Source organism: Podarcis melisellensis (assembly GCF_964234715.1).
Source record: "Podarcis melisellensis genome assembly, chromosome: 13".
Lineage (NCBI taxonomy): Eukaryota > Metazoa > Chordata > Lepidosauria > Squamata > Lacertidae > Podarcis > Podarcis melisellensis.
The window spans coordinates 15,458,657-15,474,247 of NC_138545.1; the positions used below are offsets into that span (position 1 = coordinate 15,458,657).

The 15,591-nt window shown below is 48.3% G+C and overlaps 1 protein-coding gene across 2 annotated transcripts; it reads right to left on the reverse strand.

The window, feature by feature from the left end:
• Positions 1-659: 659 nt before the first annotated feature.
• On the reverse strand, positions 660-9,036 carry LOC309353981 (uncharacterized protein). Of its 2 annotated transcripts, none has more exons than XM_081883660.1 (3): positions 8,692-9,036; positions 5,217-5,423; positions 660-3,204 (listed from the first exon to the last, which is right to left on the reverse strand). In XM_081883660.1, exons 2-3 carry the CDS (start codon positions 5,314-5,316, stop codon positions 2,282-2,284), a joined length of 1,023 nt encoding a protein of 340 aa, XP_081739786.1. In that variant the 5' UTR covers positions 5,317-5,423; positions 8,692-9,036; the 3' UTR covers positions 660-2,281. The 2 variants fall into 2 exon arrangements, with proteins under 2 accessions (XP_081739786.1, XP_081739785.1); XM_081883659.1 differs by lacking the exon at positions 8,692-9,036 and adding an exon at positions 8,341-8,681.
• Between the last annotated feature and the right edge of the window lie 6,555 nt (positions 9,037-15,591).

Sequence of the window (15,591 nt, forward strand, 5' to 3'; positions counted from 1 at the left end):
CCCTCCTTATGCATTCTTGATGGCTCAGTGTTGCCACCTTGTGTCCATGCTGGAATATGCCAGTTTGGTTGCCCCTCACTTGGCGATATTGAGGGACACATTCCTAGCTCGCATTCAGACAAAGTCTGTTCTAAAATGCTCATTCCCACAGACAACTAAGAGCTCCCCTTTCTCCCATGCTTCTGCCACTCCCATGTTAAATTGGGCCACGGCCTACAATTAATGACAGAGTGCAAGTCAATGCCATTTTATTGGTTCTCTCCTATTCTGCTCTTGTACCTCATCTGTTTTGCTTTCTGCCAAACCTCTTGCATGAGAGATGGAGAAGATGTGGTCCCAGCTAATGGTCAGGAATGATGGGAGTTGGGAGTCCAGTGATGTCTGGATGACCACAAGTCATTGTTGTCCCCCCAATCTTAAAGATTGTCATGAGGGCTGGATACTAACCCTCAGGTTAAGCAAGCTGCAAAATGGGAACCTGGCTCAACAGTGGCTCAGAATGAGTCCAACAGTATTTGCAGAGCCACAGGTTTGTCCCCTCACAACGATGTTCTTAAAACATCACCGTTATCATTGTTATTGTAATTATTATTATTTGATAAGAAATACTTCCCACTGCACCACAGAGTCCCCTCATGAGCTTTTTGCAGACATCACCATCGTATTATAATCATTTGTTTAATAAAAGGCCCTTGCTTGTAACAGGCTTAGAGTCTAAATTAGACAATTCTAGGACACAAGTACGGGGGAGCAGGGAGGGCAAAGACCAATAAATACATTTGTCATCTTACAGTACTGAGAAATTCCTAAAAGAAACACACACACCTTTCTCTGGAACAGGAAGAACATTTACCAGTGAAGAAAAGTTGACTTAACGCCAGCCTGGGTTCCAGCCCCAATGTATACATTTCAACTATCTCCTCCCACAAGATGGCCGCCTTGTCTCCTGGTCGGAGTGTCCGTTTTGCCATCCAAAAATCCCCTTGCCTTCCAAACCTCCTCCTTTCCCAAGAGCCCCAGCAAGAAGTTGGAGGTGGAACAGAGAACCAAGGCTTGAAGGTCTGGCCAGTCCACCTGCTGACCAGAAAATAAATGTCTGTCTGAATGAAAAAAGGCCTGAGGACACCTTAACGAGTTTTGGTTTTTGTAATGCCTATATGGGGGAAAAACAACAACCACAGAGGACACGACTAAGATGGCAACCAAACCACCCATCTCCTCACACCTGTGCTACCTCCCATCTCCTAGCAACCAATCTGCCAATCTCCTCCCTTTCAAGCCACAAGCCCCAGCAACCGAGTGGCTGGTCCCCGGCTCCTTAGCAACCAAAGTTCTGATCACCCAAGCTGCCTGTTTCCTCACTTCCTAGCAACCAACTGCGATCAATGGGACTCTGCAAAACTCATCTGTACCTCTTTCAAATTGGACTTCCCTTCCCTTGAGAAGTTCCTTATCTCACACAGCTTACCCGATAAAGAAACGCTGATGTTTTCACTAACCCAACCCTGAAGCTGTTGGGCCTTCTTCCTCCGCCAGCTGCCATGTTTGTGGGCTGCCCTTCCTTAGTCAAATCTCTCGGCCTCCGATTCCACTTATCCATCATTCTTTGGCTACCATGGAAACTGGCCGCTTATAACGAGGGCTTGACCAATCTTTACCATTCCCTTCTGACAACGAGTGATTTACTAAGATCTCCGTTGTCTTAAATTATCTGGATAACAACCCAGGATTCCTCATGATCTCAGCCTTTCTTTATCAGAATAAGTGAACAAAATCATCAACTTCATTGAGAACTAATTTTGCTTTCCGTCCTCTTCTTTGAGAACCTGAATTGTAACTTCCTGAATTACCATCCAATTCACCTTTCCGTAGCAACTGATCGCCCATGGTAACCAAACTACCCAGCTCCGTTGCCCTGGTAACAGATGCATCGCCCTAGAATACCCTTCCAGGAATGGGATCGGCTCTGGTAAGCAAAGTATTAGTGTTGGGAACCCCACTCCCCTAACCCATTTCTCCCCCAACAACAAATTGCCCTCAGCAAAGAGCCCACAGCCAACCTCTTTGCCTGGTGGTCAATAAACGCTCTGTGGTAAAATCACCAGTTCTTCGGTCACCATGGCGACCGAGCAACCAGTCCCCCATCACCCGTTCTTTCCTCCCAAGGACCGATGTCCTCTTGGCGATCAAATCCTGTGGCCGCATGCATTAATCATCTCGCTTTCCAGAAACCGGTTGCCACCAGTATTGTTGTGTCTCGTACGGGCCAGACGCCCAGCCTTTATTCAACGCCCCACTGCCACCCCATAATCCTCATGGAGCGCGGGTCGATCCGAGGGGAAGACGGTAGGGGCAGCATGGAGGGCGTGAGGGAAGGCCCGGGTAACGTTGGCGACCTCTGAGGAGACAGGGTTTGTTCCGAGTCCCCGTCGCTCGGGCTGGGGCTGGGCAGGCGAGCGAAGGCCGTCCAGATTCCACGAGGTCGCGGTTTGTCTCCTGGGGCGGGCGCCGGGTCGCCGTGCACGCGCTGGTGGCGGATGAGCGTGGAGGAGCGGCCAAAGCTCTTGCCACAGCGGGCGCAGCGGTAGGGGCGGGCCCCCGTGTGCGCCCTCTGGTGGACGGTGAGGTAGGAGCTGTCGCCATAGCGCTTGCCGCAGACGTTGCACTTGAAGGGCTTCTCGCCCGAGTGGATGATCTGGTGGCGGATGAGGTGGGAGCTCTCAGAGAAGGACTTGTCGCACTGCGTGCAGCGGTAGAGCTTCACGCCCGTGTGCGTGCGCTCGTGGCGCACCAAGTCCGAACGCTGAGAGAAGCTCTTGGCGCACGACCGGCACCCGAAGGGCCTCTCCCCCGTGTGCACCCGCTGGTGGCGGATCAGGTGAGAGCTCAGGGTGAAGCTCTTCCCACAGTCCGTGCAGTCAAAGAAGCGGGTGGGAGGGGCCGCCACGCGGCGGTAGCTTCGGCGACAGGGGCGGCTACCCCAGGGGCGCCTCCCTCGGCCGGATCTGGCCCCTCTCGGCTTGGTGCTGCCGCCCCCCTCCCCGCCACCGCCGCTGCTGCCGCCCCCCTGCAGGACTTCGCAGGCCTCCTCCCAGCCCAGGACTGGGGCGGAAACCAAGGGGGAATCCTCAGAGTTGGGGTCCTCTGGAGCAACCGGGGTTTCTTCCTCTTCCCAGTCCTCATTTTCACTGGTTGTTCCCTCATCTGGTGAGAGAGAGAGAGAGAGAGAGAGAGAGAGAGAGAGAGAGAGTTGAGAAAAGAGAACAAAAGAGTTGTGATTTTAAAACTTTTTATTTGTGGTTTCTGCATTTATTTACTTATTTTTAAAATCCATTTTATATTGCCACAGGCAATAGAAACAGACACAGAGAGATGATGCTAGGCAAAGACCAGGGGGGTGTGAGGAGCGCCTTCCACAACAACTGCAGCACCATAATTGAAAATGGCCCCCCACCTTGCTAGCATACCCATCAACTGCCCTGGAAAAAACAGGACTTTCCTGCTTTTTCTCACAAGAGGACAGTTTTCTTTTCTTTTTTTAAAATATTTTTATTAGCAACTTCAACATACCAACTTATCAAAACATATCATATTCATTATTTCCCTCCCCTTTTCCCCACCTCCCAAACCCTCCCTCCCCTCCCCCACAGATTTCCCTCAGCTCCTCTCTCTGATTTCTCAACACATATTATTCTCTGCATGTTATAATATTATACAAATCCTTACATTATCTATCTACCATGTTATCAATCAATAAATTGATGTATGTTTGTTCAAAACCTGCCAAGGAGTCCAATTCATTTTGTTGTGTTTTTAAGTAATTTGTATAAAGTTCCCATTCCTCCTTGAAGTCACAGTTGTCCTTGTCTCGCAATTTGTGTGTCAATTTAGCCAGTTCTGCATAATTTGTCAGTTTCTCTTGCCACTGTTCTTTTGTCGGGATTTCCTCATTCTGCCATCCAATGGCCACCACGTTTTCATGCAATTTCGAGCTTTTTTCAAGCACGATGCCCCGAAAGCACATTTTTTGGGGTGGTGTGTCTGAAAAAAAGCAGTTTTGTGGGGACACGATCTCACATGGGTCATTTGACACATGGGGGAGTGAAGACCCGGAAGACAATGTCTTGGATTTGGGCTACAGGTAGGTAGCCGTGTTGGTCTGCTGTAGTCGAAACAAAATAAAATTTAAAAATTCCTTCCAGTAGCACCTTAGAGACCAACTTAGTTAGTTATTGGTATGAGCTTTCGTGTGCATGCACTCTTCTTCAGATACACTGAAACAGAAGTCACCAGACCCTTATATATAGTGAGAGGGTGGGGAGGGGTATTACTCAGAAGGGTGGTGGGAATGGGTGATTGGCTGATAGGTGTGGATTTGGGCCTCACTGCGTTGGAAGATATGTGCCAGTCCAGGAACATAGGGAGCTGCCTTGCCCTGTGTCTGACCATTGGGTCTACCTAGCTCAGTACAATGATTGGCAGCAGCTCTCCAGGAATTCAAGCAGGGTATCTGTCTCTGCCCTACCTAGCAAATGAACCTGGGACTTTGTGCACGGAGAGTAGGCGCTTCAACCACTGAGCTGCCACCCTGCTTCCTCACCTGCCTGGGCATCTGAACTCACAAGGCTTCGGGATGCTAAGTTAAGGCATAAGCCGAGCACTCTGCTGCTCTTCCCAAATTTGAACCACTTACTATATTTTCCGCTCCATATGACACACTTTTTTCCTCCTAAAAAGTAAGGGGAAATGTCTGTGCATCTTATGGAGCGAATGTGTGGTCGATCGCTGGCTCCCTTTCCGGCCCCGCCCCCTTGCCCAGGCCTCCATTGTTGAATGTTCTGCAGATGGAGGTTGTCTGTTTCCCCAGCGACATGTGACTGGCTGATTTGATTATCTGTCTGGAAACTGTAGAAATGGCTCCCTTTCCTTTCCTAAAGAAGCTGCAGAACTGTGAGTTGAACCCCATAAAAACAGGATTCCCCCCTTTGCAAAGTAAGCTCAACAACTTTGAGCTGATCCTCAAAAAAAGGGGCTTTCCCCCTTTTCGCCTCTAAAAACTAGGTGCATCTTATGGTCAGGTGCGTCTTATAGAGCAGAAAATATGGTACATCCAAGTGACGCCACGACACCGCGATCCCCGCAGAACCTTCCCAGAGGCTTCTGGCCCCTTCTAGTCTTGCTCCCTCGTTCTGTGACAGTTTTGCCACTTCTCTCACCTGTGTGGGCATCCCTTGCGCTTTCCCTTTCCTCCGGCCGTCGCTCCAGGTCCTGGTTCAGGACTCGCGGCTCGTCCCTTTGCTCCATCCAGGAGATCATGTTGGGTTTTACAATGGGGAATCCTGCCCACGACAGGGTGGGAGAAAACAACAGCAGCAGACTGTCAAATCTGAACACTGCAGTCCCGTTGGGTCTCTTCCAAGCATCTCAAATTGAAACAGGAGGCAGAGCATGGATAGATCAACGGTCCTCCCAAAAACATTTTCCCCACGGTCCGCTTGAAAATTGCTGAGGGTCTTAATGATTTTCCTGCCCTTCACAGCAATTGTAATGCATTGCACTGTAGGCTGCGAAAGTTTTAATTGTGTTTTTATTGCCTCTTTCATTTCTCATATATTGCATCTAACTGTATTTCAATTTGGATTGCGCAGAATGCAAGGCGAACAGCAAGAATAAATAATAAGATGCAATATAGAGAAATGAAAGGAGCAATAAAAATACAATTAAAAAGCAGTGTGAATATTTCATGGGCCGGCCCCACCATTTCATAGCCACTGCTCCCGCAGGGTTCTCCACACACACTGCGGACCAACTGGATGATTCCCGGGGGGCACTGTAGGTCTGGAAATCCTTGGGGCAGATAGTTATCCCAACCTAGGAGGGCAACCTAAAAGTGATTTTTAGAAAGGAATTCAGTGAAGCACTATGGCAAGCATTTCAGCTTGTCAGACAGAACCATTTCCCCTCTCCTCCCCACACCTGGTGTTTGGGGGGCAGGGAACGCTCTCCCCCCACCAAAAAAACACCAAGCCAATTTGTGGGGATGCAAGGGGCATATGGAAGAAGAGAACAGTTTGCTTTCCCTGGTTTGCTTTCTACTTTGGGCAAAAAGTAGGGCTCGTTCCAACTATACAATTCTATGATTCCTATGGTCCTATGGAGTCTGTAAAAAGAAGAAGAAGAAAGTTATTCCACTCTTCTTTTTAACATACAGTGGTACCTCAGGTTAAGTACTTAATTCATTCCGGAGGTCCATTCTTAACCTGAAACTGTTCTTAATCTGAAGCACCACTTTAGCTAATGGGGCCTCCTGCTGCTGCGCCGCCACCGCACGATTTCTGTTCTCATCCTGAAGCAAAGTTCTTAACCTGAGGTACTATTTCTGGGTTAGCGGAGTCTGTAACCTGAAGCATATGTTACCTGAAGCGTATGTAACCCGAGGTACCACTGTACAGTGGTACCTCGTGTTACGTACCATCCGCCTTACAAATGCTTTGGGTTACGCGCTCCACTAACCCGGAAGTAGATGTCCCGGGATGCTAGCGGAAGTCGCGCTCCGGTGGCACAGCAGCAGTGGAAGGTGCCCTTAGTGAAAGCACGCCTCATGTTACGAGCAGTTTCCGGTTACGAACGGACCTCCGGAACAGATTAAGTACATAACACGAGGTACCACTGTATATTTTGATATGAAACAGAATGTTACAAAGTACTCATTCCCTGGGAAATCCAGGTTGAAATCTCCACTCGGCCATAAAGCACATTAGGTAACTTTTGGGGCATTCCTCGTCCCCCTCTCTCTAACCTATATCACAGGCTTGTTGCGAGGGAAAATGCAGGTCACAAAATGCAGTTCCCCCGGTTGCACCAGGAAGTGGTCCACTGAATTCATTCCGCCATCTCATTCTTGTAGAATCATAGAATTTTAAGAGCTGGAAGAGCCCACAAGGGTCATCTAGCTCAACCCCTTGCAGTGCAGGAATCATTTTGCCCAACGTGGGGCTCAAACCCACGACCCTGAGGTTAAGCTCCTCCCTAACCCCCACACTCTTTATTATACTTTCTCTGAATGGCCAAAAAGAAAAGCCACACATTCAGAACTGAGGTGTACAGATCCAGATTCCTGGTCTATGAAACACAAATAACACTATTTATTAAAAGACAAAGAAAAGCGTGGGGGGGGGAGTGAGGGAGTTGCATTGCTTGTAGAGATCCCAGGTTCAGTTCTGGGCATCTTCAGCTGGAAAAGAATCACCTAGTACAGGTGTCTTAGCTGGCGATGAGGAAGACTTCTCTCTGCCTGAAACCCTGGAGTACAACCTCCAATCAGCAGAGACAATAGTTCGCTAGATCAACCAGTGATTTGCCTTGATAAAAGACAGCTCCGTATATTCACATACTTTCTTGCTGCCTGTTGATGCTCAGTGAATCAAACACTTCCCTCCCTCACCCATGTGGTTCAAGATGATAACACATATTATTAAAAATGTGCTTCCAAAATAAAACTTGCAAAGTCGTTTATAACAAGCGGTTCTCTTGAAAGACAAGTCCCCGTTTCAATTAAGGGCAAAATCCCCACTGTTCTAAATTGTATGCAAACACGATCCAAATATAATAAATACGGTATGTAAATAGAAATGTTCACTTCATAGGACCATAGAATTGAAGAGTTGGGAGGGACCCTGAGAGTCATCTAGACTAACCCCGCTGCAACGCGGGAATCACCGCTAAAGCATCGATGATAGAAGGGTCTAAGACAGAAAAAGCAGAATGGGAAGAGAAAGAGGGGAACGGACAGAAAAGCGGGGAAGGAGAAAGAGAAAAAAGATAAGACTTGAAGCTTAGGAGATCTGGGATCAAATTCCTGCTTGGCTAGAAAGCTCACTGCGTGTGGCCTGGGGCCAGCCACAATCTTTCAGCCTAACCTACCTCACAGGGTTGTTGTTCTGATTATAATGTGTGTGTGCATGCATGTGCTTGTTCATGCAGGGGAACGGGCTCCTCGTGCCACCCTGAGGAATAGTGAAAAAATAACCCCACTAAGAACAGGGTGTTTGGGGCAGGGCCGTAGCTATGGGGAGGGATGGGAGGCTAGCCAGTTTGGGGGTTTTTTGCCGAGGCGGGGGGGGGGAGAGACTCCAGAGGAGCACCATCGAGGCTCCCAGGGGTGTGCCAAACTGAGTCCTGCCAAAGAAAGCCTAGTTTGTGTGCGTGGAGGGGGGGAACCGACGTTTCACCCACCCCAACTTCTGCGTGCCAATCTCATGGAAATATTCGCCATGGATAACTGGCAGAGACTTTCAGAAATCAGGAGGTGGACAGGATTGGGTGAGACTGAAGGGATACCTAGATATATATGGAAAGGCGGTGAGGGGGAACCAGCCAGAGAAGGAGAAGGAGCTCCCTTCCTTCCCCACTGGCACCAACCTCCGATGGCCATTGTCTCCGCGCCAGCAGGTTGCGCCAGCCCTGATGCCCCTCTTGGGGACGGTGCGGGGTGGTCGTGCCAGGCTGCGCTCTGCCGGACTACGCGGGCATAAGCGGCTGAGGATCTTCTCCACACCCCTCTCCTCCCCCCAAACCCGGGTGGAGTTTATTCCCCAGCCGCCTCTTCCCTCCCGTGGCCAGGATCCTGCTCCTTCCTGCTCCCGTCCGCTGGCCACCCGCACCTCTCCGCGCCCAGGCAAGCGCACTCACCCAGCGCGCTTCTCCTCCGGGGCGCACGGCGGGCGCCGATCCCCTGCGCGCTTTCTCCCGGGAGGATGGGGCTGTGCGCTGGGGGGCGGGGAGTGGAAGGGGGGCGCGACCTCGGGGGCCCAGCCCCTTTCTCCACCCCCTAAGCCGGTGGCAGGAGAAGCGCCCAGCCCGGCGCGCGTGTGCGTCTGGGTTGCCTGCAGGAAGTTGCCGCCGCCATGTACCGTCCCTCCAGCAATCCAGGTTTGCTGCGCTCCCGCTTCTCTCTAGGATGCGGAGGAAATCGCAGCTCGGTGCCTTTAACTCCTCGCGCAGGCGGCTTCCCCGCCCCAAACTCTTCTGTCTCTGATGCCGAGCATTGCGAGTCTTCAGCTTTCTTTCCAAAGTCTTGCATGCACGCGCTATTCTGGGATGGGTGTTCCCTACGGCTTCGCTTTGCATGAGAACCCTGCCGATTTATTCTTCGTATTAACTTTATTAAGGTTTATTCATCTCCCTTCTACGATTGGATTGAAGACTTCTATAAACTCGCAGCATACGAACAACGTGCATACAACTTGCAATGGACAAATTCAATGATATGTGGAATCCATTCTTCAACATAATGTAATATATTAAGATCTGGTGAAGTACAATAAAACCTTGTAAAGTAAAAAATGAAAAAGATTTATTTTTCATATTAATAAGCTGTTCGAGAGTGGAACGGCCTGCCCCTGGAGGTTAATAATAATAATAATAATACTGTACCCCGCCCATCTGGCTGAGTTTTCCCAGCCACTCTGGATGGCTTACAGCATACAGTATATAAAACATTGTAACATATCCAGCATTTAAAACTTCCTGATACAGGGCTGCCTTCAGATGTCTTCTATAAGTTACAGTTACAGGTAGGCAGCCATGTTGGTCTGCTGCAGTCGAAACAAAACAAAACAAAACAAATAAATCTGAAGAAGTGTGCATGCACACGAAAGCTCATACCAATAACAAACTTAGTTGGTTTCTAAGGTGCTACTGGAATGAAATTTTTATTTTATTTTATTTTATTTTTTGTTTCTAAAAGTTACGTAGTTCTTGACATCTGAAGAGAGGGTGTTCCACAGGGAGGGCGTAACTACCTAGAAGGTTGTGGACTTTCCCTCCTGGGAGGTTTATAAGCAGAGGTTGGGTGGCCATCTGTCATAGATGCTTCAGTTGAGATTCCTGCATTGCAGGGGGTTAGCATAGCATAGCATAGCACTGTAGAGTTGGAAGGGACCCTGAGGATCATCTAGTCCAACCCCCTGCAATGCAGGAATATGCAGCTGGTCCACACAGGGATTGAACCTGCAACCTTGGTGTTATCAGCACCATGGTCTAACCAACTGAGCTATCCAATAATGGTTGGACTAGATGACCCTCAGGGTCCCTTCCAGCCCTACAATTCTATGATTCTGCGGTTCTAACATAGCACCACCAGAGTGCTGTGTGGCTTTGTGGGCCAACTAACTGAATTGCAAGCTGAGTTGATGGCACCTCATTCCCACTGGAAGCCTTGGCGTTTAAGTCTTCATGACTAACACGTCCCCTGGATTTTAACTGAAGCTACACCCAACTAAAGTCTGGCTCCAACCCAAGGTTTCTGCATTCAAAGCCCATGGATATATGGGTGTATGAGCTCCAGCATCGCAATGGTTCTCCAACATCTAAGTCTCATCTTAGAACAGGCAGAGCTGGAGAAATGGACATCACGGCTGATTATTGCAATGCATGCTATGCTGGTCCAAAATGTTGCAGCTAGGCTGTTGACCAGAGCCAATCAGGGGAAAGACCTAAATCCCTTATTGTAAATGTTCGTTGGTTCCTAGCTAATTACTAGGCTCAGTTTAACGCCCTGAATAGCTTGGGATTGGCATACCTGCAGGAACACCTTCTTCCACGTTATTAAGGACTTCTGGAGACTGTTTCCTTCACATCCCACCAGCATCTAAATTACATTTGTTTGGGATTTGGAAGAGGGTCTCCTCGGTGGCTGCACCTAAGCTGTAGAACTGTCATCCTAAGGGCAGCTCCCTTATCCTTCTTGAATCCTCTTCCGTTGCTGCAGGACCAAATTCCTTTCTAAGCAAGTGTCTAATCGGCCAATCTGCTTGATTATTAATTTTTTTTTTACATTTCTGGACATTTTAGTCTCAGCGTATCTACTTTCCTATGCTCTCCATTGAATTTTATTGTTTTGTGGACAGCTATTTCACACTGTGAGCATTTAAAACAACAACAACAACAGCTGAAAGGGATATTGCTAGATATATTATTTAATACATAATTTCGCAACAAGTTTAATGAGAGTGCATGCATGCATATATAAAGACCTGCTCCTCTACACACTATTTCAAGGGTGAAGAAGGCATCATCGGGCCCAGAGATCCATAGTGTGGTACCTCGGGTTACATACGCTTCAGGTTACAGACGCTTCAGGTTACAGACTCCGCTAACCCAGAAATAGTACCTCGGGTTAAGAACTTTGCTTCAGGATGAGAACAAAAATCATGTTCCGGTGGTGCAGCGGCAGCAGGAGGCCCCATTAGCTAAAGTGGTGTTTCAGGTTAAGAACAGTTTCAGGTTAAGAACAGAATTCTGGAACGAATTAAGTACTTAACCCGAGGTACCACTGTACTTTAAATCAAAGGTGGAGAACCTGTATCTCTCTGGATGCCATTGGACTTCAAGTCCCATCAGCCCCTGCTAGCATGACTAGTGGTCTGGGATGATGGGAGTTGTGGTTCAGCAGATTTGCCCAGGAGATCAGCAAAGATAAGCAATGAGACCCATTGTGGTGCAGCGCTTAGCAGGGGTAGTCAGCCTTTTTCAGCAGGGGGCTGGTCCACCGTCCCTCAGACCTTGTGGGGGGCAGGACTATATTTTGGAGGGAGGGAAAAGAACGAATTCCTATGCCCCACAAATAACCCTGAGGTGCATTTTAAATAAAAGGACACATTCTACATGCTGATTCCTGGACCGCTGGCCCCCAGGCCTTAGTTTGCCTACACATGGCTTAGAGTCAGACCAGGACCTGGGTTTTTAAGTACATATTTTGTGTTTTTTATCTTCCCCTCCCATTCCCACAAAAGGTTCCTGCTCCCCACCTCAAATTAGGCTGTTAGGACCACCTTTTTTGTCATAACTCGAATGCAAATTCATATACATATATATACAGAGAGAGAGAGAGAGAGAGAGAGAGAGAGAGAGAGAGGTAATTCCAGCATATAGGCTCCCAGGCTCTAGTAGAGAATGGACTCAGCCCCATAAGCTGTCACCAATTTGCGGCTGACTCTGCCAAAACAAAACACAATCAGGCACTGTCCGGCACCTCACTGGCTGATGAGACCTTGGTACTCCAACAAAAAAGATATCCTTCAACCCTGAAGTTTTACCACATCTGACCTTGACAGAATCTTAAATGCACTTGGCTTGATGTCTGCAAAAGCTGTACAGGCTCAGTCCAAAGGGGGTCGTTTGACTGTTATTGACATGGCACCCTCGCTGTGCCTGGCGCCTTATAGAGTGTGCAAGAGGACAGGTCTCTGCCCCGAGAGGCTTGCAATTCAGCTTGGGGCAACGCCAGAGGAAGAGGAGACAGCAAGAAGAAATGAACAGGCAATGAAGAACCAGCAACAGTTGCAAAAATCCATCCCAGCTTAATTTTTTAACAACATTCTGGCTTTGGTCATTTGGCTCAGTGGTGCCACCTGCTGGATATTTACAGCCCCTCCGTGTTTGAGAACAAAGTGGGGATGGTTGAGAGCGTGGATATGTGATTGCAAGTTTCACCGGACTTCAATAAAAAAAAAAATTATAACAGTCCAGATTTATTATAAATCTATAAAGTGGCATATCCCTCCTATCTTTAAACAAACAAACAAAATGTATAAAGGTAAAATTTTAAACGGATAAGCATTTCTTCTAAATGTTTTAAGTTATAACCTTGTTTTTCGCCAAATGTTTCTCAGAAATATGCTTCCTCCCCACCTGCTCCCGCCACAAGGTTGTTGGAAGTGTGTTGCTGCCTCTCAAGGCCATTTAATAGGAATCCACCAATGGGAGGAAAGGCTGCAAGGATTACTACTGAGCAGTTTAATCTCCCTGCCTCCGCACCCCAGATTTTTTTCCATGGAGATCAGATCATCAAGGCCTTTTAGCCTCAGGAGAGCTCTGTGAGGAAGGTCAGGCTGAGAGAGAGTGACCAAGGGAGCTGCTGAATGGTTTACTGGTGGTGATTTGAACCCGGGTCCCTCTGGTTTTTAAATTTGTGAAATATACTCAGAGTCACAAAGTGATTTCATGCTCTTTATTCAGCTCATAGTGGTGAGGAGGAATGAATGAATGTCCCCTCAAAGTATCTGCTTTATATACATTATTTACACAATGGGCTGCACATGACTGGCTAATTCTGGAATTCTACTGTAAGCCAATCAGGTTGTGGATTCACTTCTATCTGGAGCATGATTGGGTGGTTCCTGCCAACCAATCATACTGCTGCATTGTTCTAAGACCAATCAGACTGCTGCATTCTGAATCCTATTGTTCTAGGACCAATCAGACTGCTGCCTTTTGGATCCTATTGTTCTAGGACCAATCAGACTGCTGCAGTTTGGATCCTATTCAACTCAGTAGATAACAATTTGATTAATCAACCTAGCCATGGTTGCTCTGCTCTGTCTCCACAGTTGGAGACAAGGAGGCTTCTGAATACCAGTTCCTAGAAATCACAGGAGGGAGAAAGCTCCTGTCCAGCCTGGGTCCTGCCTTGTTGGTTTCTCACAAGCATCTGGGTGGCCACTGTAGGAACAGGGTGGTGGACTAGGTGGCCTGTTGACCTGACCCAGAGGGTCGTCTTACGTCCCTAAATTCTGATGTTCTTTATTTACAGGATTATTACGCTGCTAGCATTTTAAAGGTTTTGACCATCCTTTATGATATACTCATTCAGGTAGGGGTTGCATGAGTTCAGAGGGATATCTGTGTGGGATATTGCCTCTGATCTTATGGCACTTATCACATACCCTCCAACACTTCTCTGATGAAAATAGGGACGTCCTAGCCCATAATAATGATAAAAAGGTAAAGGTAGTCCTGCCCGTACGGGCCAGTCGTGTCCGACTCTAGGGTTGTGCGCCCATCTCACTTAAGAGGCCGGGGGCCAGCGCTGTCCGGAGACACCTCCGGGTCACATGGCCAGTGTGACGAAGCTGCTCTGGCGAGCCAGCACCAGCGCAGCACACGGAAACGCCGTTTACCTTCCCGCTATAAAGCGGTACCTATTTATCTACTTGCACTTAGGGGTGCTTTCGAACTGCTAGGTGGGCAGGAGCTGGGACTGAAAGACGGGAGCTCACCCCTCCGTGGGGATTCGAACCGCCGACCATGCGATCGGCAAGCCCTAGGCACTGAGGTTTTACCCACAGCGCCACCCTCGTCCCTTATAATAATAATGATAGTGATAACTTTATTATTATTATTATTCATATCCAGCCCATCTGACTGGGTTGTCCCAGCCACTCTGAGTGGCTTCCAACCGGTATAAAAAAATTAATAAAACATTATTATTATTTTTAAAAAACTTCCCTATACAGGGCTGCCTTCAGATGTCTTCTAAATGTTGTATAGTTATCTCCTTGGCTCGGGAGTTACATAACTCCATGGCCCGCGGATGGTCTGAGTGTTTTTATTGAAAATGCATATCTGGGTTATTTGTGGGGCATAGGAATTCATTCATCCCCCCCCCCAAAATATAGTCTGGCCCCCCACAAGGTCTGAGTGGACTGGCCCCCTGCTGAAAAAGTTTGCTGACCCCTGAGTCAACTCCATACTTCCCAACACTTCCCCAATGAAAATAGGGACGTCCTAAGGTAAAGAGGGACATTTTGGGATCAAATCAGAAACCCGGACAGCTTCTGTAAATCCAGGACTGTCCTTGGAATATAGGGACACTTGGAGGGTCTCAGATGGAGGGCTCTCAGATGGAGAAGGGAGCCCACAAGAAGACTGAGGGCCCTCTGGCAGTCTCCATCTGTGGCCTTTTGAGACAGGAAGTCTTGGTAGCAGCTTATTTAAAAGACTATGTTCACCGGACAAACTGCACATGTAAAGCTGTATGGTGAATAGGGTCAATTAATATGCTTATGTGCCTTACTGAAACCAATAAGGGTATTGCTGTATGTAATGGAACCACTATGGTTGTAACTACAGTCATACCTTGGGTTGAATGCGCTTCGGGTTGAGCGCATTCGAGTTGTGCTCTGTGGCAACCAGGAAGTAACGGAGCGCGTTACCTCCGGGTTTCGCTGATTGCACACACGCAGACGCTAAAAATGACGTCACGCGCATGTGCAGAAGCGATGAAAGGTGACGTGTGCGTGCGCAGACGTGCCGTCGCTAGTTACGTTTGCTTCTGGATGTGAACAGGGCTCCGGAACAGATCCCATTCGTATCCAGAGGTACCACTGTAATGCCTTATCTCGGTGGGGAGGGGTTTTATGTATTGAAGTTCTCACCCTGGCCACCAGGGGTATTGTGTATACAGTAGTTTTCACTCAGGTCCACGTCAGTTAATTTAGGCGGGAAACCCTGGGTTGTTGTTTTCAATGTTGACAGCCGGCTGTATATAAAAGCAGGCCGGCTGAGCTGTTTGCTGTTCAGTTTAGTTCAGATGCAGCTTACTTATGAAGAACTACTTGGAGAAATCTCTGTGTCGTCTGCTATGTCCACCCACAACTTAATACTGTAGCTACATCAGAGACATTGTGGGACGTCAGCGAGACCAGTCCTCTGGGGATGATCTGAGATCTCTGGGCAGGCGTCAGCAGTGGGGCCGCAGCCTGAGGAACATGGGACCCCAACTCCTGCCAGCATGGCCAGTGGTCAGGA

Excerpts from the sequence above, each read along its gene's own strand:
- LOC309353981 (XM_081883659.1), bottom strand. The coding sequence starts at position 8,434 with ATGGCCATCGGAGGTTGGTGCCAGTGGGGAAGGAAGGGAGCTCCTTCT. Across the intron at positions 5,424-8,340 it reads GCCTTTCCATATATATCTAG|ATGCTTGGAAGAGACCCAAC; the intron begins GTATCCCTTCAG and ends TTTCAATTTGAG. Across the intron at positions 3,205-5,216 it reads CGCAAGGGATGCCCACACAG|ATGAGGGAACAACCAGTGAA; the intron begins GTGAGAGAAGTG and ends CTCTCTCACCAG.